Raw genomic sequence first — 21,603 nt, 5'->3', positions numbered from 1 at the left:
AGGGAGGGGAGTGACTGTCAGTGTAGACAGGCCGGTGAACCCGTGCTTCCATTGCTGGGGAGGCCGGACAGCACTGCTGGTCTGGAGCTCATGACCTCGGCTGATGGGCTGCCCTGGGGTTGCAGCAAGCAGATCTCTATCCCCAGGAGTTAAGCTGTGGAGTGAAATCGTGAAATTTTAGCCATGATGATAATGTTTGTATGAACCGGGCCATTGTACTTGAGACACTCAAATGCCCGTTGCAGGAAAGGTTTGGGAAGTAACAAATAACAAATGAGTGAGTGCAGAAGAATGTGGCTGAGGGAGGGAGAGCATTTAGGAAGCCAGGGCTAATTTTCTGCGTTTTCCTGCCATTTGGGCCTGGAGTGCTTTCACAGGATTGGGGCAGACAGATCAGAAACTCAGGGTAATTGGTTTGAAGGTGCCGCAGACTACCTGAATAAAGAGAGACGGTGTATCCTGTGTTTACGAAAACAAACCACTCGCAAACAGTGGAACATTCTGGGAAACATAAAGCCCAAACTTCAGTCTTTCAGTGGGACCCTGGGAATTTCCAAAGGCTCCTCCAGCTCCATTTCTCTCTGTTTTGAGTCTCAACTTTATTCTTTCATTGGCGCATTCGTTCAACAAAGATTCGGGGCTCATCCCAGCGATCTCTGACCGTGGCTGCGGGAGGGGTCCCCTGCTTGTACCTTCTCCAGGTTTGTTGCGCTTCTGAGGAGGCTGGTGATCAGAGCAGGGTGGGTTTGTGAGGGTTCCTCGTGTCTCTTTCCTTGCTATCTTTTTTTTTTTTTTGGCCGTGCTGCGTGGCTTGTGGGATCTTAGTTCCCTGACCAGGGATTGAACCTATGCCCTCGACAGTGAAAGCGCGGAGTCCTAACCACTGGACCGCCAGGGAAGTCCCTTTCCTTGCTCTTCTTTATCCACATTTTGGGCAACAGATGGACGACAGTGAGAAAATCTGATCATTTGCAAGCTGAGCAGGGATAAGAATGACCTTTCAGAAGTTACACTACTCACATTTGGCCAATACTTTCACCTAATAAAATACCATCCTTAGTCCCTACCACAGTCCTGTTGTTCTGTCTGTTTTATACATGAACGTTTAACCCCAGCTGCCCGGAGCTGCTGGTGACACGAGCCACCTGGATGTCACGGTGATGCAGAGTCAGAGCAGGTACCGACCAGCCCTTTCTCAGTCACATCATAGCCAGTGCCTTACTCCTTACAGATTGAAAGGAGCATGGGGTTTGCCTGGAAACCACTGTAAAGGACGTCTGTATCTTCTGGTCCTTCATAATTAGAATGTGTGGTAGGGCCTGGGATTCCTTGTGGTACAGCATTTTCTTTCCATCTGCATATATTGGTATTTTTGGTAAGTACATTTTTAAAAAACAATTAAGTTATCTATTTTTGGCTGTGTTGCGTCTTCGTTTCTGTGCGAGGGCTTTCTCTAGTTGCGGCGAGCAGGTGGGCCACTCTTCATCGCAGTGCGCGGGCCTCTCACTATAGCGGCCTCTCTTGTTGCGGAGCACAGGCTCCAGATGCACAGGCTCAGTAGTTGCGGCTCACGGGCCCAGTTGCTCCGTGGCATGTGGGATCTTCCCAGACCAGGGCTCGAACCCGTGTCCCCTGCATTGGAAGGCAGATTCTCAACCACTGCACCACCAGGGAAGCCCGTACGTACATTTTAAAACAAAAAGAGGCCCACATTGCCTTGCTATCCTAATAGGAATAGGTCAGGTTCTTAAGCTTTCCTTCTTTGGCCCCCAAAACCCTTCACCTTTGGCATAATACCAGTGGCTTTGGTTTGCTCTAATGGTGGTCCAGGGCTGCTGGGAAGAGTCAGTCTTTAAAATTCTATCCATTTGGCCATTTGGTGGAAAGAGGGCTTGAGTTTACTGCTAGTTACTACCCCCAGACCACTGCTCCGAGCCGGGGCTTAGCATCCTGTCGCCGGTTTGAATTGCCCACTTACTTCCCTCTTGTTAAGCCCATGCCTAGAGTAACTGTTTGTAGCATCAGTTTTGTTCCCAAGATGGGTTGTTCCAGCAGTTATTGGCTAGGAGATGGTCCGGGCCTGCTCCCAGCTCTCCATCTGTTGCAGAATTCTGGAACCTGCACCATTTACAATGGGAAAAGGATGAAGGAAGAGAAATGCTGGGAGAAAGCCCCATGGATGTGGTCCCCTCCTCAGGGTCTCTGTGGGGTGTGGTCCACAGGCACCTAACCGGGCAGGGGAGTAGGCATGTTAGCCGTGGTGGGCCCACAAAACGCGGTCCAGAGGGCCCTCTGTGGTCCTACACAGTGTAGTTTCCTGCCGAAGGTGGGCCTGGAAACCAGGCTACATTCAGGGGGTTGTGTCAGGCCGCTGCTACTTGGGTGGGAGATGCAGAGCAGACCTCGCCGTGGTCTGGAGTCTGTGGGGGTGGGGATGGGAGCGGGGTGGTTCGTATACTCTCCGCCTTCCACGTGCAAGTTCAGGGTTTGCTCTGCAGAGGGTGCTTCCCGCCTATCCTGTCTCCCCCAGCTCCCCTCCCCTGCAGTGAGCAATCAGCAGATGCCCTAAAACCAGGGAGGAGAGGTGTGGCCTGTCCTGGGTGCTGAGTGGTGCTGATGGCAGCTTTGTTCTGTAACCCCTAGGTCCCCAAGATGGCATAGTGATGAAGGCACCTTCCAATGATCGGAACGTCTTTACCCGAGGGTGCCTGCCTGGGCCCGTGGCATCGCGTTTAGCCAAAGGAACTTGTCTACCACTTCCCGGAAAACGTCTTTCTCTCCTAATTCATGAGCCAGCAGGATGTGGTCGCCGCGCTTTCAGAACGCCTGCTCATAGCTGCATACAAAGGCCAGGCGGAGAATGTGGTTCAGCTCATCAACAAGGGTGCCAAGGTAGCGGTTACCAAGGTAACAAGAGAATAAACACTTCAGCCATTCCCTGGGGAACAGCCTACCTCTTAAGCATTGTCCGTAAAACTGTTGTGTTTGGTTCAGTTTTCAAAGAACTGGTTGGTTTTCTTTTGTGGTTTTTTTTTTTCCAGTGCTGGAGGTTTGGGGAGAAAGAAGAAGGATTAAAAATGCTTTCGTTGCTATCTTTCAAATGGAGTCATTCGTAATTAGCATTTGACCCTCTTTAAAATCGCAGTGTGGATTTTTCTCACCTACTTCTTTAGCCAGATGGACAAGAGATCTCTCTGGAGAAGTTGGGGCACAAAAACTTACTGGGTAGAGTGTGCGAGAATCACGTTAGGCTCCCGTGGGAGGCCTGTGGATGGGGCCGCCCGGCCGCCATGCAGACCTCACTGCTCCCATCTGGACAGCGATGAGCTTGGACCAGATGCCTCCCCATGACCACTTTAGGCTGATTTCACGTGGGTCAGTGAGAATGTGTGGCAAGCTTTGGAGGGCATTGCTGACCCCTCACCAACAGATGACACCATGGTAGACGAGAGAATGCACAGGCCCAAGGGCAGTTTTATAGCAAAACTAAGGTAAGGCAGGCTCTGCCCAGTTACGTGACAAGTGCAAATACATAGACGAAGTAATGCTGATGGCAAACACTAAGTATTGCTCTAAGCTCTTTATAGGCCTCTAGAAGAGGTTCTCTTTTCATCCTCACTTTAGAGATGAGGAAACTGAGGCACAGAAAGATTGAAGTAATTTGCTCAAGGGGCCCCCAGCTGCTGAGTGGCAAAACTGCAACTTGGACCCAGTTATGACTCCAGAGCCCCCCACTCCAGGCCACCCCAGAGAGAGCCATGGAGAGAGGCGAAGTTTCATTTTCAGATAGTAACGTCTGTTGACCTCTGACCTCCTATGGCAAAGATTGGCCAGCTCACATTTTTAGTTAGTCACGTGCAGTCTCTGTATTTCCTGCTTCTGATGTGTGCTTTTTCCAGCACCACCAAGCAGTTAACTCAATTCTGGCAGTATCTGTCTGGAGATAGCATCAGATCTCACAGGCTAAGGGCTCAGTCCCATAAGACTGCTTCAGACACCCGTCACAAGTCCAGGTTGTCACCTGTGCTTCTGACTGACTGGCTATAAATCAGAGGTTCCCACAACTCACTCCTTGGGTTGAATTAATTGGCTAAAGCAGCTCACAGAACTCAGGAAAACATTTTACTTACCAGATTACCAGTTTATTATAAAAGGATATAACTTAGGAACAGGCAGATGGAAGAGGTGCAGAGGGCAAGGTATGGGGAGAGGAGGCTGAGCTTCCATGCCTCTGAGCGCACCACCCTCCCAGCACCTCTGTGTGTTCACCAACCCAGAAGTTCCCTGAACCCTGTCCTCTGGGTTTTTATGGAGGCTTCATTACATAGACACTATTAACTAAATCATTGGCCATTGGTGATTGATTCAACCTCCAGCCTCTCTCCCCTCCCTGGAGGTCAGGGAAGTGTGACTGAAAGTTCCAACCTGTAATCACTGTTGGTTCCCCTGGCAACCAGCCCTCCATCCTTAGGGCTTTCCATAAGTTATCGTATTAATATAACCTCAGGTGTGGTTGAAAGGAGTTTATGATGAATAACACACTCCTTTCACCTTTATGGCTCTGGAGCTATTTCAGGAACTGATGACAGAAGACCAACTATTATAACAAAAGATGCTCCCATTGCTGTTGTCACTCAGGAAATTCCAAGCAGCTGTAAGGAGCTGTGAGCCAGGAACGGAGATTAAGAGCAAATCTGTATTTCTTTTTTTTAAAATTAATTTATTTTTCATTTATTTTATTTTTGGCCGCGTTGGGTCTTGGTTGCAGCCCGCGGGCTTTCTCTAGTTGTGGCGAGCAGGGGCTACTCTTCATTGTGGTGCACTGGCTTCTCATTGCGGTGGCTTCTCTTATTGCAGAGCACGGGCTCTAGGCACACGGGTTTCAGTAGTTGTGGCACGTGGGCTCTAGAGCGCAGGCTCAGTAATTGTGGCGCACGGGCTTAGTTGCTCCACGGCATGCGGGATCTTCCTGGACCAGAGCTCGACCCCGTGTCTCCTGTATTGGCAGGCGGATTCTTAACCACTGCGCCACCAGGAAAGCCCTATATTTCTTATTATAAGTCACAGTATCACAATGCTGGTCTCTAGAGAGACTGAAAGTCTTTGGCTACTCAAAGTTCACCCATTAGCCTAACAGCACTCTGACCTAGGTGGTGACTAGGTTGTATGGAATCCAGGGTGAAGGGAACCTTGACTCAGGCCTCGGCATGATCTACCCACAGCTCTTCAGGACCCAGACAGTCACACATGGGAGAAAGTACAGGAACTCTGTAGTTAGGGCACATGTGCACACATTTTAACTTTGCTATGTTTGCTAATTGTGCAAGTTGCTTAACTTCTTTGAGCCTCAGTTGCCTTATCTGTAAAATGGGGATAATAATACCAACCTTTCAGAATTGTTATAATAATAACTTATTAAAGCACTTAGCTCATAGTCTGCAAGTTCTCTTTTTTAAACAGTATCATTTGCTTTTTAAAAAACAGCTTTATTGAGGTATAACTTACATGACAAAAAAGTTTACCCATTTTAAGTGTGAAATTTGATAATTTTTTTTAAAGTATTTATTTATTTATTTATTTGGCTCCGCCAGGTCTTAGTTGCGGCGTGCGACATCTAGTTCCCCGACCAGGGATCGAACCCAGGCCCCCTGCATTGGGAGCGTGGAGTCTTAACCACTGAAACACCAGGGAAGTCCCTGAAATTTGATAATTTTTAATGTATTTACAGAGTTGTGCAACCAACACCATGTTCTAGCACATCTAGTTTTAGCACATTTCTAATTTTAGAATCCCAGTAAGAAACTCCATACTTCTTAGCTCTCATTCCCATTCCCATCCCTAGCTCCTGGCAACCATTGATCTACTTTCTGTTTCTACAAATTTCCCTTTTATGGACATTTTATATAAATGGAATCATACATTATGTGGTCTTTTGTGTCTGGGTATTTTCATTTAGCCTACTGTTTTCAAGGTTCATCTGTGTTGTAGCATGCATTTTCTTTTATTGCAGAATATTATCCCACTATATACATACACCACATTTTGTTTATCCAGTCATCAGTTGATGGACATTTTGGGTTGTTTCTGGTTTAGAACTATTATGAATAATGCTGCTGTGAACATGTTTGCACAGTTTTTGTGTGGACATATGTTCTCATTTCTCTTGGGTAGACACCTTGGAGTGGAATTGCTGGGTCACATGGTAAATCTATGTTTAACATTTTAAGGAACTGCCAAGCTATATTCCAGAGTATCTACCATTTTACATTCCCAACAGCAATGTATAAAGCGTCCAGTTTCTCTATGTCCTCACCAATGCTTGTTACTGTCTTTTTTTTTTTTACATCACTTGCTTTTTAATAATTGTCAAAGTAAAGCATGCACATAGAAGCTTTAAAAGTGTAAGTTCAGATACTGTTAAGAAGGCTTTTAGGGCTTCCCTGGTGGTGCAGTGTTTAAGAATCTGCCTGCCAATGCAGGGGACACGGGTTCGAGCCCTGGTCTGGGAAAATCCCACATGCCGTGGAGCAACTAAGCCCATGTGCCACAACTACTGAGCCTGCGCTCTAGAGCCCGCAAGCCACAACTACTGAGCCCATGTGCCACAACTACTGAAGCCCGCGTGCCTAGAGCCCGTGCTCTGCAACAAGAGAAGCCACCGCAATGAGAAGCCCACGCACCGCAACGAAGAGTAGCCCCCGCTCACCACAACTAGAGAAAGCCCGCACACAGCAACGAAGACCCAACACAGCCAAAAATAAAAATAAATAAATAAATAGATAAATTTATTTAAAAAAAAAAAAAAAGAAGGCTTTTAACAAAAACTCCAATCTGCTCCCCTGAAGAAAAACTTTTAAATTTTTCAGATTTTTTAATTTCCTGGCATTTATTTTCATATTTCTAATGAATATGCAAATACTACTAATTTGATTAATCAGTTTAATTTTTAATTTAAAAACAATTTAGGTATTACTTTAATTTTTATGTTGCACATACCCATAAGTTAAAGCATCAACTATTTTTGCTTTGTTTGCCTTCCATTTTTGATTCTCCGTAGGCAACTACTTTCAACTCTTTTGGTAGATTCTTTTAGTGCTTACATCCATAAAGATATCCTGATACTGCTAAATCTTGATTTTTTCTATTTTTGGTATTATCTGTTTAACAATATGAAAACCAATGATTTAAGATTTAGCTTTCTTTCCCTCTCCTGCCCTCTCACACATACTTTCATAACAATGACCTCAGCATTTCATTTTTACATATTTTAACCAATTTATGCCAGTTATAGCTGAGCCCTGTGGTATGTACTATCATAACATTAACTTTTTTGCAATAATTTGTTTACCCTGATGTTAATCATCGTCTTATATTTGTTTCTTTAGTTTTTTCTCTTACTGTCACTAGTCGTCCCCAGCTGTGTAATCTCTGGATGTGCAGAATGTTCGGTAGTCTCTCCATTGATTCTCCTTGAAGAGCTGTCCCCTGGAGCCCCTTCCCCTGCTTCAGTCTGCGCTGGAGGCTCTCAGCCTCTGGCGGCTGTCCTTGAGGATCTGCCTTTACTCTTACCCTAGGGATTCCCCTTGCCGCTTTTATATATGTTGACTTCGTATTTTCTGGGCCCCAGTGTCTTTCTCCTTCTTTGTTTTGTTGTGGTACACCCTCTAGTACAGTGCTGTCTGAGAGAACTTTCTGTGATGGTGAAATGTTCAATATCTGTGCTGTCTAAACAGAGTAGCAACACATGGCTGTTGAGTACAGTTGAACCATAAGAGTTTGAACTGCGCGGGTCCACTTATACGTAGATTTTTTTCAGTAGTGAATACTGTAGTACCATGTGGTCGGTGGTTTGTTGAATCTGCGGATTTGCAGCCGCAGATACTGAGGAACCATGGGTATGGAGGACCTGGGAATATGAATATCAGTTATACTCAGATTTTTGACAGCGTGGAGGGTTGGCACCATTAACCCTCATGTTGTTCAAGGGTTGGCTGTACTTGAAATGTGGCTAGGATGACTGAGGAACTGAATTTTAAATTTAATTTTAATTAATTAAGTTTAAATGCCATGTGTGGCTGGACTGCCATATTGTTTGGTTTTTTTTAAGGCTCCACAAGTTGAAGTTACATTTAATTTGTTTAATTATATTAAAACACATTTATAAACATAATACCAAGCTTAATTTTAGGTATTTAATATTCACTTGCATCATGTGAACTTTCAAATTTATTACATTTTTTAATTGGTTAATAATTTCAATTTACAAGCAGCTCATGCAGCTCAATATCAAACAAACAAACAACTGAACCCAAAAATGGGCAGAAGACCTAAATAGACATTTCTCCAAAGAAGATGTACAGATTGCCACCAAACACATGAAAGGATGCTCAACATCACTAATCATTAGAGAAATGCAAATCGAAACTACAATGAGGTATCTCCTCACACCGGTCAGAATGGCCATCATCAAAAAATCTACAAACAATAAATGCTGGAGAGGGTGTGGAGAAAAGGGAACCCTCTTGCTCTGTTGGTGGGAATGTAAATTGATACAGCCACTATGGAGAACAGTATGGAGGTTCCTTAAAAAACTAAAAACAGAACTACCATACGACCCAGCAATCCCACTACTGGGCATATACCCGGAGAAAACCATAATTAAAAAAGAGTCATGTACCACAATGTTCACTGCAGCACTGTTTACAATAGCCAGGTCATGGAAGCAACCTAAGTGTCCATCGACAGATGAATGGATAAAGAAGATGTGGCACATATATACAATGGAATATTACTCAGCCATAAAAAGAAACGAAATTGAGTTATTTGTAGTGAGGTGGATGGACCTAGAGTCTGTCATACAGAGTGAAGTAAGTCAGAAAGAGAAAAACAAATACCGTATGTTAACACATATATATGGAATCTAAAAAAAAAAAAAAAAATGGTTCTAAAGAACCTAGGGGCAGGACAGGAATAAAGATGCAGATGTAGAGAATGGACTTGGGGACACGGGGATGGAGAAGGGTAAGTTGGGACAAAGTGAGAGAATGGCATGGACATATATACACTACCAAATGTAAAATAGATAGCTAGTGGGAAGCAGCCGCATAGCACAGGGAGATCACCTCAGTGCTTTGTGACCACCTAGAGGAGTGGTATAGGGAGGGTGGGAGGGAGACGCAAGAGGGAGGGGATATGGGGATATATGTATATGTATAGCTGATTCACTTTGTTATAAAGCAGAAACTAACACACCATTGTAAAGCAGTTATACTCCAGTAAAGATGTTAAAAAAAATTTCATAGATACCTTGGATTTTTTTATATAGTATACTGTCAAACCAAACATAATAAAATATCTTCTTTATGAAAAAATCTTATAAAACTTATTTTGGGGACTTCCCTGGTGGTCCAGTGGTTAAGACAATGCACTTCCAATGCAGGGGGTGCAGGTTCGATCCCTGCTCAGGGAACTAAGATCCCACATGCCACATGGTGTGGCAAAAACAAAAGAAAACAAAAAAAAACCAAACAAAAAAAAACTTATTTTGTTATCTTATCAATAATCTACCATATGTCATTTATTGGCTACCATATTGAATAGCACAGCTCGAATGCCTTCCTGAGAATGAGCGCACAGGAGAGACTAATCAATTTTAGACACAATCTATTGCCCCTTTCTCTCCCACATTTCTCCCTATCTAGTTATATCACAATTTTGGAGCAGATCCATAATTACTGTGATTATATAAATGCTCTTCACTGGTGAGCCAATAATTGTGCTATCATTATATTTCCATTGTTTGTATAACTTGCTGCTTTTCCTGAACTTGATCATTGCCTTGATTTTTAAATTTGTTTAGTTTTATTCAAACTTATAGTTAGATGTTTCCTCTACCTTTCAACTCTGTAAAACAGTTCTTAGGGGGAGTTCCCTGGTGGCCTAGTGGTTAGGATTCCGGGCTTTCACTGCCATGGTCCAGGTTCAGTCCCTGGTCAGGGAACTGAGATCCTGCAAGCCGTGCAGCGCGGCCGGGAAAAAACAAAACCAAACCAGTTCTTAGTGTAATTTCCATGGTTAAGCCTATCATGTATTTACCAGTTTTATTCTTTTCCTGGAGATATCCCTTCTGGAGTCATCCATCCTTCTGTTCCAGTTTGATCTGGGCTACTCTCTAGTTCTGATGCATGGAGTCATCCTGAGAATTCCTTTCACCTCTCCCCTGTGTTAGACCCCCTGTTTGCCAAAACCCATGTCACCCTCATTTTGGTGGTGCATATCCTCTGGCAGTTTCCTAAGAGAGGGATCATGGGAGACAAATGTTTTGAGAGTCTGCATATCTGAAAACAAAATCTTTATTCTACCCTCTCATTTAATTGACAATTTGGTATGAAACCTAGAACTTTGAAGGCAATGTTTTATTGTTTTTGAGCTTACAGTGTTGCTGTCGGGAAAATCAGCTCATAGATTCTAACTTGCAGCTGCCTCCTCAAAGGCCTTTTGTATCCACTGTGCCCCCCGAAGGCCTGCCCACTCAGAACCCAGCTCATGAGCCTCCCCCACCAGGAAGTCCACCGAGAATGGTTCTGTGCAGGTGCTCTGCGTGGAACTCACTTCCTCTGCACTGGTGCAGCACTTGCTGTGCTTTGGCTCTGTGTCCCTCGTAATTGCATACCGCTCTGTGGGTGCTCAGAACTCCCCAGCAGACTATCACTCTGACCTGGGCCAGTTTCTCTTTTGTGTTTCTCTGTGTTTGACACAGAAGGAAAGCTCTGGATTTGGAATCCAAAGACCTTGATACAGGCGCCTGCTCTACTGCTTATTAACTGCTTGTTAATGTAGGCCAGAGCTTCTCAGCTTCTGCACTATTGATGTTTTGGGCCAGATAATTCTTTGTTGTGGGAGGTTGTCCTGTGCATTGTAGACTGCCTTGCAGCATCTCTGGCCTCTGTTCATTAGATGCATGGTACTCCCTTCTCCCTAGTTGTGACGATCAAAAATGTCTCCAGACCTTGCCAAATACCCCCTGGGAGGGGGGCAAAATTGCACCTCGCTGAGAAGCACAGATGTAGGCAAATTTCTTCACTTTGTAGGTCTCATTTTCCTCCCGAAACTTAGAGGATTTCCATAGGGCCTAAATGTGATAACACATGTGGCTGCAGTTATAAAATCTAAGTGGGCACAAAATATTGGGTCTGTTTTTTTAACCCCTCCAGTGCCTAGCACAGTACTCACTCCTTAGGCCCCATGTGTGTCCGGTGAGGGGAATAATGTTGTTTAGTGTAAGTTGCTTACACTCAGTGCTTACTAGGTGTCAGCTACTCTTGTAAGAGTCTACAATGATTAAGTCCTCTAAACCTCACCACAACTCTGTTCTCATTATACAGATGAGGAAACTGAGGCAAGGAGAGGTGAGGAAACCTTCCCAAAGTTTCAGATAGTTTCAGGACTGGGATTTGAACCCTGGCCATCTGGCTCCAGAGTTTTTGCTCTTAAACACCATGTTTTCCCTGTGTGTTTATGACTTTGGGTTGGGAACATCCTGTGGGCTGCTTGTTACTAGAGCATCTTCCCTGGCATCTTACACATAGGAGATATAATCTGCAAATGTTTTGCTGACTAGTAACTCATGTGCCCAGGTACTTTAATAAAGCACTTTCCCAATAGTTGTATTGTACATGTGTGTAACATTTTATACTTTGCAAGTTATTTTCGTATATGTGCTGCTCATCCCCAGAACTCCATGAGCTTTTTCTTTTGGACTTGTAAGGAAATGGAGGCCCCAAAAGGGAAGTGACATACAAGCTAGGGCATGCCAGAGGTGGCACCAGAACCGTGATCTCCTGGCTCCCATGCTGATGTCATCTCTGTTACACCAGGGGCCTCAGATAAGGGCAGCCTCTTCTGTCCTCATGGGGATTTTACCTAGTAGCTAACAGTGTGTGGGTATGATACCTTATCCACCAAGCACGAGTGGAGTTGCCATGCATAGGACAAGTCGTCAGAGGCAGTGGGCTTGGGAGCTGGGAATACATGTAGAAACTACACTTAAACATTTTAAATTCATTTTTTAACAAAAATTTTATTGGAGTATAGTTGATTTACAATGTTGTGTAAGTTTCTGCTGTAGAGCAAAGTGAATCAGTTATACATATACATATATCCACTCTTTTTTAGATTCTTTTCCCCTATAGGTCATTACAGAGTATTGAGTAGAGTTCCCTGTGCTATTCAGTAGGTCCTTATTAGTTATCTCTTTCATATATAGTAGTGTGTACATGTCAATTCCAATCTCCCAATTTATCCCTCCCCCCCTTACCCCCTGGTAACCATAAGTTTGTTTTCTACATCTGTAACTCTATTTCTGTTTTGTAGCTGAGTTCATTTGTACTCTTTTTTTAGATTCCACATATAAGCGATATCATATATTTGTTTTTCTCTGTCTGACTTACTCCACTCAGTATGAGAATCTCTAGGTCCACCCGTGTTGCTGCTAATGGCATTATTTCGTTCTTTTTTTTTTTTAGCAACTTTTTTTTTAGTAAATTTATTTATTTGTTTGTTTTTTTGGCTGTGCTGGGTCTTCGTTGCTGCACACGGGCTTTCTCTAGTTGCATCGAGCGGTGGCTTCTCTTATTGCGGAGCACGGGCTCTAGGTGCACGGGCTTCAGTAGTTGCAGAACACAAGCTCAGTAGTTAGCAGCTCGTGGGCTCTAGAGCACAGGCTCAGTAGTTGTGGCGCAAGGGCTTAGTTGCTCCACGGCATGTGGGATCTTCCTGGACCAGGGCTCTAACCCGTGTCCCCTGCACTGACAGGTGGATTCTTAACCACTGTGCCACCAGGGAAGTCCTGCTCCACTATCTTTTTATAGAACTTTTAGGAAGCTGGTCCTTGGGATGTTTCACCACAGCTTTCGTTTTCTCTGAAAGTAACCAGACAGAGGTTATTTGATGCAGCTTTAGTTAAGAAAAATGCAGTTTCATTCATAAAATTAATGTTTATCAAATTTCTATTTGATACCTACCACCACCCCTGAGTAATGACATAGGATTTAGATGATTAAGAAGTACAGACCGCAGGGCCTCAAGGCATAGAAGGTGAGCCCCCCAGAGTTCACTGCTGAGTGGATGGGCAGAAGACTCAGCAGGTGGCAACATGGGGGGGATAAAACATGGAGCAAGGGAAGGAAGGGAGGAAGGCAAGGAAAAAAAAGAGCTAAAGACCATATGCAAACTTACGCAATGTCATGTGTATCTAATTTATGTAATTTATGTAAAATGTTACATTTGCATACATGTTCATGAACAAAGAACTTGGAAAAGAGTTACATTTATATTGACCAGTTATATCCATTGATAAATGAAAACGGCAAATAGGAAAGTAGCAAGTGATGGGTACAGTCTGATGCATTTTGGTTAAAGCGCAAATCCACTTCTGTCTGCCAACCTGCCTCTATTTGTGTGAGCACAGAGAACCGTGGGGAACACGAGAGACTGCTGACGCCAGTTGCCTGGCAGCGAAGATGATTAGCTTTGCTTTTATAGATTTTTCCATTGTATTGTTCCTCTTATTAATACAAGCATATATTACTTGAGTAATTTGTGAAACATGAAATCAAGTTTAGAAACGTGTGTTGAGTGTCTGTGCCAGCACTGGCCCAGTGCTGTATATTTAGCATCTCACCGCTCAAAGAGCCTGTGCTCCTGTCTGTGTGATACCAAAGGGGAAAGGGAGGCGCTGAGCAGGAAGCAACTGGAGCAGATGAGTAACTTCCCAGTTAAGGGGTCAGTAACCTCGGGGGGAACCAGCCCTGTCTGGCTGTGAGGCCCACGCTAGGACGGCACCTGCGCAGTCCCCGTTCCTTCCAGCACCACGCCAGCCACTGCTCCCCAGCTCCTTCTCCCCATCCATGCGCACAGAGAAAGAGGCCGTCCTGTGGCAGGGGCTTAGGCCAAAGGGCGTTCTCCCCCCCCCCCACCTCCAACACCACATACACACCATTCCCAGAGTTTTCAAGCAACTTCAGGAATTCCCGACCAAGGAAGTGTAGTGCAGAGGGTATGAATCTGGACCCAGGAGCCAGACTCGCCTGGGTTCAAACGCCAGCGTATTTACTAGCTCTGTGATCTTGGGGAAGTCACTTGTTCCCTTTGTCATTCATATCGTCTCCTCTGAAATGAGGATTAAGTGATACTGGCTACCTCATGAGGTTGTTTCAGCACCAGCAGGATCAATTATGCAAGGTACTTAGAACAGCACTTGGCACATGGGAAGCGCTGGATGTGGCAGCTGTTACCAGGCGGTCCTGATGATGCAACAACCAGCATATCTTATGGTCTGGGAGTCGTGGTCCGAGTACCAGGCAGGGAGTCCTGAGGGGAGGACACAGGCCAGTCAGTGCCCTCATCTGAAAAATGAGGCTAATCCCCACCTTGCGGGGTTGCTGTGAGGATTAAACGAGATGACAGCTGTGTAGCGGTGCCCAGCACTGAATGAAGAGAGAATTCTGCTTCCAGCCTGCCTGTCTACCTGCAGCTAGGACTTGCCAAGCCTCCACAATTGGCCAGAGCCAATTCCTTAAGGTAAACGTCCCCTCATCCATGCTGCTGACTTGATGAACATACTGGGGAATGCTATTCAGCAACAGAAAGGACTGAGCTACCGATAGAGGAAAGAACATGAATGACTGTCAAAGCCTTATGCATTTGAAGCCAGACACAAAAGGCCACACACAATGTGATTCCCTTTGTATGACTTTTTAGAAGAGTCAAAACTATAGGAACAGAAAATAGATAAGTGATTGCCAGGGACCAGGGATGGTGGAAAGGGACAACCGGGGGAGGGGGGGAAAGCAGATGGAAATTTGGGGGAGGAAATGAAAATCTCTGTTTTGCTTGCACTGGTGGTTTTCTATGATTCTATACATTGATCCAAACGCATCAAACTGAATACTTAAAAATGGTGAATTTTATTGAATATAAATTATACCTTGATTTTTTAAAAAATAGCGGTTCTAAATATAGTAATTGTTAATATAAGGAAATAAACTTAAGGGGGTTTAATAACTTTGTTCTAGTCATTTGTTGGGGAGGGGGAAATTTCCCCTCACCCCCCGCCCAAAGTTCTTTTGGTTGGTCTAATAATTAAATTGACACAAGACCAATCAACAGGAGAAAAAAATTTAATTCATACACACAGAGGTCTCATAGAAATGGGATCCCTGCCCACCCCTGTCCCAAAGAGACCAAAGCAGTCTGTTTATATATCATTTTTAGACAAAGGAACAATTATTTGTGAAGATTTAACAAAACAAAGGGGCTTGTGCTTGGGGAAGCAGATTCATGAAGAAGTTTGCTTATACAGCTTTCTTAGCCTTGAATTCTCTAGCTTTGGTAGTAAGGATGCTTTCTATGCCCCTGTTTTATAGGGAGGATATCTTCACATGGGAGATTTATTTCCTGCTTTCAGGGGGAAAGAGGTGGGGCGGTCAGAGTGCTTTTTTAAAGTATTTTTTCTCACTGGCTATTCCTCAAGTAACTTTAATTCAAAATAATCAGTGTGCTACTGAGGCCTATTTTGGGTGGCCTAACCTGGGCCCCGACACATTTATAGGTTGTTTGTGGCTCCTGTGGAGCTTTCATATTAGGTATCCCATTACTAGTGAATGACTATGCTCCAATAAATATAAACTTTAAACTTTTAAAAAGAGAACTGCAAATGGTTTGATTGTAGTAACGTCACTTTCCCAAGCATGACTTCTGATCGTGTCTGCAGAAATGAAGAGCATGCAGGGCTGGTAGATATTTTCAGCAGCCACTCCCAAGGGAAGGCTGGAGGTGGATAAATGCTGTACATGCACGGCCTCAAGAAACGCAGCCAGAACAGTGGAAACCAAGGATCTTTTTTGTTGATGTTCATTTGCTTTGGTTTTGATTCTGTGGGAGTGTGTTTAATATTAGGACTTACTGGAGTGGGGCGGGTCTGAACTTGTTTGCCAGCCTGTTGGTTTGTAGTCCTTTCCTGAAAGCTGCCAATCCCCCAGTCCCCAAGAGGAGGGCGGCGGGAGAAATAGATGCTTGGTCAGGTGTTGGTCAGGTGAAGTGTCCACTTGAGAGAATGTGTTGTCTGTCGCATGCTTCTTCCAGAAGACTCCATACACTTGTTTAAAAAGATATAAAGGGGACTTCCCTGGTGGTCCAGTGGTTAAGAATCCATGCTCCCACTGCAGGGGGCACGAGTTTGATCCCTGGTCGGGGAACTAAGATCCCACATGATGCACGGCACAGCCAAAAATTAAAAAAAAAAAAAAAAGATATAACCAATTAAATATTTTGAACAGGTAATATTTACATTCACATGGTTCTAAAACAGAAGGCACAAAAAGTTGATAAGTCTTTCACACTCTCTCCCAGCGGCTCAGTGTCTCCTTTTCTGAAGGCAGCCTGTGTTACCTGTTTCTTGCGTTTTTTTCCTGAGATAGTTCATGCATATATGTGCAAATGGATGTATCTCTATGTGTATCCCCACAAATTGCTTCTGTACAAACTGTAGGACACTATACATACCCTTCTTCCCTTTGCTTTCTTCAGTGAACCGTAATTGGCTTCACCCATCCCCTATTGATGGGCATTTAGATTCTGTTAATCTTCTGCTCTTAGAAATTATGTGGCAGCTACTGACCTTGTCCTGAGGTCTTATTGCACAGCGTGGTTCTGTCTGTGGGGCAGGTTTCTGTAAGTGGCACTGATGGGGCAGGGCATATGTGCCCTTGTAATCTTCAGAGCTGGAGCAGAACTGCTCTGCATGGAGCTTGTGCTGGTGTACACTCTCCCGGTAGAGAGAGGGGGACCTGGGAGCACTGCCCTTTAAGCACGCTGTGATCAGTGCTATACCAGCCCCTCCCTCCGCCCTCTTCTCCTGGCCCTTCATCCGAGTTTAACCTGCCTTTCTCGCTTCCTCGCCAGGAGCTCTCGGCAGTGGCTCTATTTGGCCTTTGTTCCTCTCCCCTTCAGCATGGGTTCATAGAATTTTCTCTTTTTCACCAGCTCTGGCTTGTGTCTAGTGCCAGCTTCCCGGGAGTCAGGGGGAAAAGCAAGGGGTGGCTGATGGGAGGCCAGTGGCGGGAGTCTCCACCCATCTCCTCCCCTTCCTCCCCCTCCCAAGGCGGCCTGGGACTTCGCATCTCACACCCAGTAGCCAGTGTATTCTCACCTCCTGAGTGAGGGCTGAGCCTGCACAGGGCTGATGCAGCCCTGGTCCTGCTCTTGGGTCCACACGCTCCATGCGGGCCCTGAGGGTGCAGAGTTACATGTCAGGTCACACAGAAAATCTGCTTTTTGTTCTCCAGGAGCTGGAAGCATCACCCTGTGGGAAGAAAATCTCCACCGGGAAAACTCAGGCCTTTGTAGTTTATTATCAGAAATCAGGGAAACTTGACATATGGTGGTAATCCTGAGCAACTCTTATAAAACGAACACGTGTTCAGATTTTATTTAATCAGTTGGTGAGGGAACCAGTAAGATGTTGCAACTGCTTCAAAAGAGAATGCAGAGAATTACAAATATGCAGGTCTCGGGAAAGCGGAAATAAATTTGCTTATTAGGTATAAAACTGGCCAGTATACACTGAATCTGCCAGACACAATTTGTTGGCATCACCCTCAGGGTTCTAAGACTTACAGACTTGTGAAATAGCTCAAAGATAACCAGGAGATGACCTGGAATTGCACTGCGCCTGAAATGGGACACCTAGTCATCTCTCTCGCTTTCAGCCACTTTATATTTTTATTTTGTTTAAATTTTTTTCATTTAAAAAAATTACAGTAAAATATACATAGCACAAAACTTACTACTTTAACTGTGTTTAAGTGTTCAATGGAATTAAGTCCATTCACATTTTCGTGCAGCCATCAGCCCCATCTATCTCCAGAATTCATCTTCCAGACGGAAGCTCAGTACCCCTTAAACACTTCCACCCCATGCCCCCCTTGCCCTGGCAACCACAGCTCCACTTCCCGTCTCTATGACTTTGTCACCCGTTTAAAAATCTCCCAATTTTTCCTTCCCAAGAGTAGAGGCAGAGAATCACTTCACCATCTCTGTGACCCTGACCTCCTTGAACCTTGGTGTCCTGTCTGTAAAATCAGCCTAACCCCTACCTCGGGGACTTGTTGTCAGGATCAAATGAGGTGATCCATGCAGAGTGCTTGTACAGTGTAATACGGTTGTAGAACGAGCTCAGCGGATGGTAGTTTTTATCATAATTACTGTTTTCTCACTTGCGTCTGTGGTCCCCAGAGGCACAGAAGTTCCCCTAGGTAGGTCAGCAGTTTTCAGTATTGACCACATGTGTGATCACCTGGAGGGCCTTAAAAAGATACTGATGCCCAGGTTCTGATTTAATTGATGTGGGGTGTGACTCTAACGGGCAGCCGGCTGGGAACCCACTCACTGCTCTGGGCCTTCCTCCCGGGAGCCTGGAGCCCCGTGTGTGGGACGGGGCAGTGCTCTCTGCAGAGCGCTGCCAAGTCGGTGGTTAGATGCCTGGAATTCATGGCGCTCTTTGTGGAACACCACGGAGTACTGATAGTCTCGGTGCCGTAATGCAAGCTAGAAACAAGTTCACCTGCAGGAGATCCACGTCTTGAGTGTGGGAAGGCAAATGCATGCTGTGAATTGTTGTGTGGCCCACCTGTGAGGCGTGCGTAGCACGTTACCGGGTCAATACTAGGAAAGTCTCAGTGAGGGTTCACTTAGGATGATGAAGGTGTTAGTTAAGCAGGCGGCCCGGTGACTAGTGTTTCCCGCAAAGGTAGGGGGCGCCCCCCGGAGATGCTCCTTTGGGGGAGGGAGAGGGCAGTGTAAGAATTGGTGTCATGGGTCAGACTTAAGTCTGTGCCTGGGCCTGAGGGGAGACGTGCTGCGACCGAGGAGAACAAGCCTCGAAACGTCAGGGATGGGCCCTTAACACTGACTCAGGCATCTCAGGAGAGGCAGACGTCGCTGCTGTTGGAACGGGAGTCCGGGGTCAGCCCTGAGACTCTCGGCTGCTTGCTCACGGCCTCTGGGGAAGTCCTGGGAGGGGTGCCTTGCTCTGCGGGGCCTCTTCTGTTGCCCTCTTGCTGTGTCTGCAGTGGTGTTCAGCGGGGGTGAAGGCAGGCCCTCTTTCCCCAGCTCCGGGCAGGCCTGCTGGGTGCGGTGGCCCAGAGGCCCAGTCCACACCGGGGTGTTCACACAGCAGGTCAGCTGCATGTCCCATCCCTGGGTCTGTCTGTGCAGTGTGTGCTCTGTTGCCTTAGCAGTCTGCACTGAAAATGGAAGCCTCAAGCTGCACAGCTGACTTTTATAGCCCAGATTAATGTGCTGGTAACACCCTCTAAAGCCACATATTTGATAGGTCCTAACCATGCGAGAAGAGAGATTACAGCATCGTGGCATAGCCGGGTGTCAGCATTTCTAAATCCTCCCTGAGTACCTGTGTCTTTCCTGAACGAAATGCATTGGAGGATCACTTGTTTCCAGGCCAGTAATCGTCCTGTTGTAAGACTTCCACGAAGTGTCATCACCTAATCCACGCGCTAGGGTTGCTATAAAATAAGGAAGCCAGAGAGGAAAGAAGCTTTAGAAGCTGCTGAGTTGCCCACTTGGGCCTCTGCTCAGATGCCAGTGCAGATGGTCTGTTGGTGGATTCTCTATTAGTTTTCTTCTTTCTCTTTTCTTACTCTTAAGCTGTAATGACTTCGGTTTCAGAAAATAAATGAAGCCAGGAACTTGTTTGGAGACTGAAAATTCTTTCTCAGCAGGCCTGTTGGTTTGTTTCCAGTAAGAACTGTCTGTTGCATGTTTAAGTTGTTATAAACCAAGGATATAAACCAAGATGGGTGAGTAGGTGGTGACTATGCCTGGTCTTCTTTCAGCCTGTGTTTGCATCAAATAGAGCAACGTATAAAGAATTCTACACCATGAGCAAGTGAAAACGCAAGGCTGGTTCTACATCAATCAGTGTAATCCCCATATCAGTAGCTGTCTTAGTCTGCTTAGGCTGCTGTAACATAATACCACAGACTAGGTGGGTAAACAGCAAACATTTATTTCTCACAGTTCTAGAGGCTGGGAAGTCCAAGATAAAGGTGCTGGCAGATTCGGTTCCTGGTGAGGGCCCTCTTCCTGGCTTACAGACATTCGCCTTATTGCTGTGGAATATTAGTCAGCCTTAAAAAGGAATAGAGGGCTTCCCTGGTGGCACAGTGGTTGAGAATCTGCCTGCTAATGCAGGGGACACGGGTTCGAGCCCTGGTCTGGGAAGATCCCACATGCCGCGGAGCAACTAGCCTTGTGAGCCACAACTACTGAGCCTGCGCATCTGGAGCCAGTGCTCTGCAACAAGAGAGGCCACGATAGTGAGAGGCCCGCGCACCGCGATGAAGAGTGGCCCCCACTTGCCACAACTAGAGAAAGCCCTCGCACAGAAACGAAGACCCAACACAGCCATAAATAAATAAATAAATAAATAAAAAGGAATAGAATTGTGATACATTCTGTGACATGGATGAACCTTGAAAACATTATGCTAAGTGAAATAAGAGAGACACAAAAGGACAAATATTGTATGATTCCACTTATATAAGGCACCTAGAATAGGCAAATTAATAGAGATGAAAAGTAGGGTAGGGGGGAATTCCCTGGCAGTCCAGTGGTTAGGACTCTGTGCTTTCACTGCCGAGGGCCCAGGTTTGATCCCTGGTCGGGGAACTAAGATCCCACATGCTGTGTGGTGAGGCCAAAGTAATGAAAAAGAAAGAAAAGAAAAGTAGGATAGAAGTTTGCAGGGGCTGGGGGAGAGGGGAATTTTTGTTTAATGGCTACAGAGTTTCCGTTTGGGATAATTAAAAGTTCTGGAATTGAATAATGGTGACGGTTGTGCAACATTGGAAATATACTTGATGCCACTGAATTATAAACTAAAAAATGGTTAAAATGGTAAATTTTATGTTATGTATATTTAACCATAATAAAAAAAATTTTTTTAGTTCACCCAAGAAGCAGAAAACTTAGTCTAATTACCATAGAAAAGATTAGAAATGTGATTAAAGATGCAACCTTTAAAAAAGCACTAGAGCCAGATGGTTTCACAGCCCTGTTCTGTATTTTAACAAAAAACCAATTCCAATGTTGTTTAAACTATTGTAAAGCATAGAGCAAAATGGAAAGCTGGATTTGTGTTATGAAACCAGTGCAACCTTAATACCAAAACCAGGTAAATATAAATGAGAGTGAGAGAAATAATACGAGAACTATAGAGCAATCCCAATGATGAATTAGAAACAAAAATTCTTAATAACCTTACTTAATAAAATACAGCACATATCAGAATCGTACAATGTGACCAGGTAGAGTTTGATCCAGGAATGCAAGGATGGTTCCATAATTCATTACACCAACAGATTAAATGGGAAAAAAAACCCCACATGATTATATTAACAATTGCTGAAAAGGCAATGATTCCAATAAAAATCAGGAAATCAGAGAGGACAGTTCTTATCTCCCAACCATAGTTCCTCAGGCATTGGACCACCATGCTTTGCTCTGTCAATGTTTCAACGTATT

The 21,603-nt window shown here is 45.0% G+C and overlaps 1 protein-coding gene and 1 non-coding gene across 5 annotated transcripts in view; both read left to right on the top strand.

Annotated features, from left to right (window-relative positions):
- Window positions 1-21,603, top strand: part of ANKRD6 (ankyrin repeat domain 6) — a 206,669-nt gene that overhangs the window by 127,162 nt on the left and 57,904 nt on the right. For all 4 annotated transcript variants that reach the window (XM_057528063.1, XM_057528064.1, XM_057528066.1 and 1 more), the window contains exon 2: window positions 2,644-2,907. In XM_057528063.1, the coding sequence (XP_057384046.1) occupies window positions 2,788-2,907 (120 nt within the window). In that variant the 5' untranslated portion in view covers window positions 2,644-2,787. The remainder of the gene's footprint in view (window positions 1-2,643; window positions 2,908-21,603) is intronic.
- Window positions 9,397-9,469, top strand: TRNAG-UCC (transfer RNA glycine (anticodon UCC)). The gene has a single exon. It is a non-coding gene; the product is annotated as a tRNA-Gly (tRNA).

The sequence above is a fragment of the Balaenoptera acutorostrata genome, chromosome 14, assembly GCF_949987535.1.
Source record: "Balaenoptera acutorostrata chromosome 14, mBalAcu1.1, whole genome shotgun sequence".
NCBI classification, from domain to species: Eukaryota; Metazoa; Chordata; class Mammalia; order Artiodactyla; family Balaenopteridae; genus Balaenoptera; species Balaenoptera acutorostrata.
The sequence above is the reverse complement of the archived record's forward strand: the minus strand, read 5'-3'. Positions and strand labels throughout refer to the sequence as shown.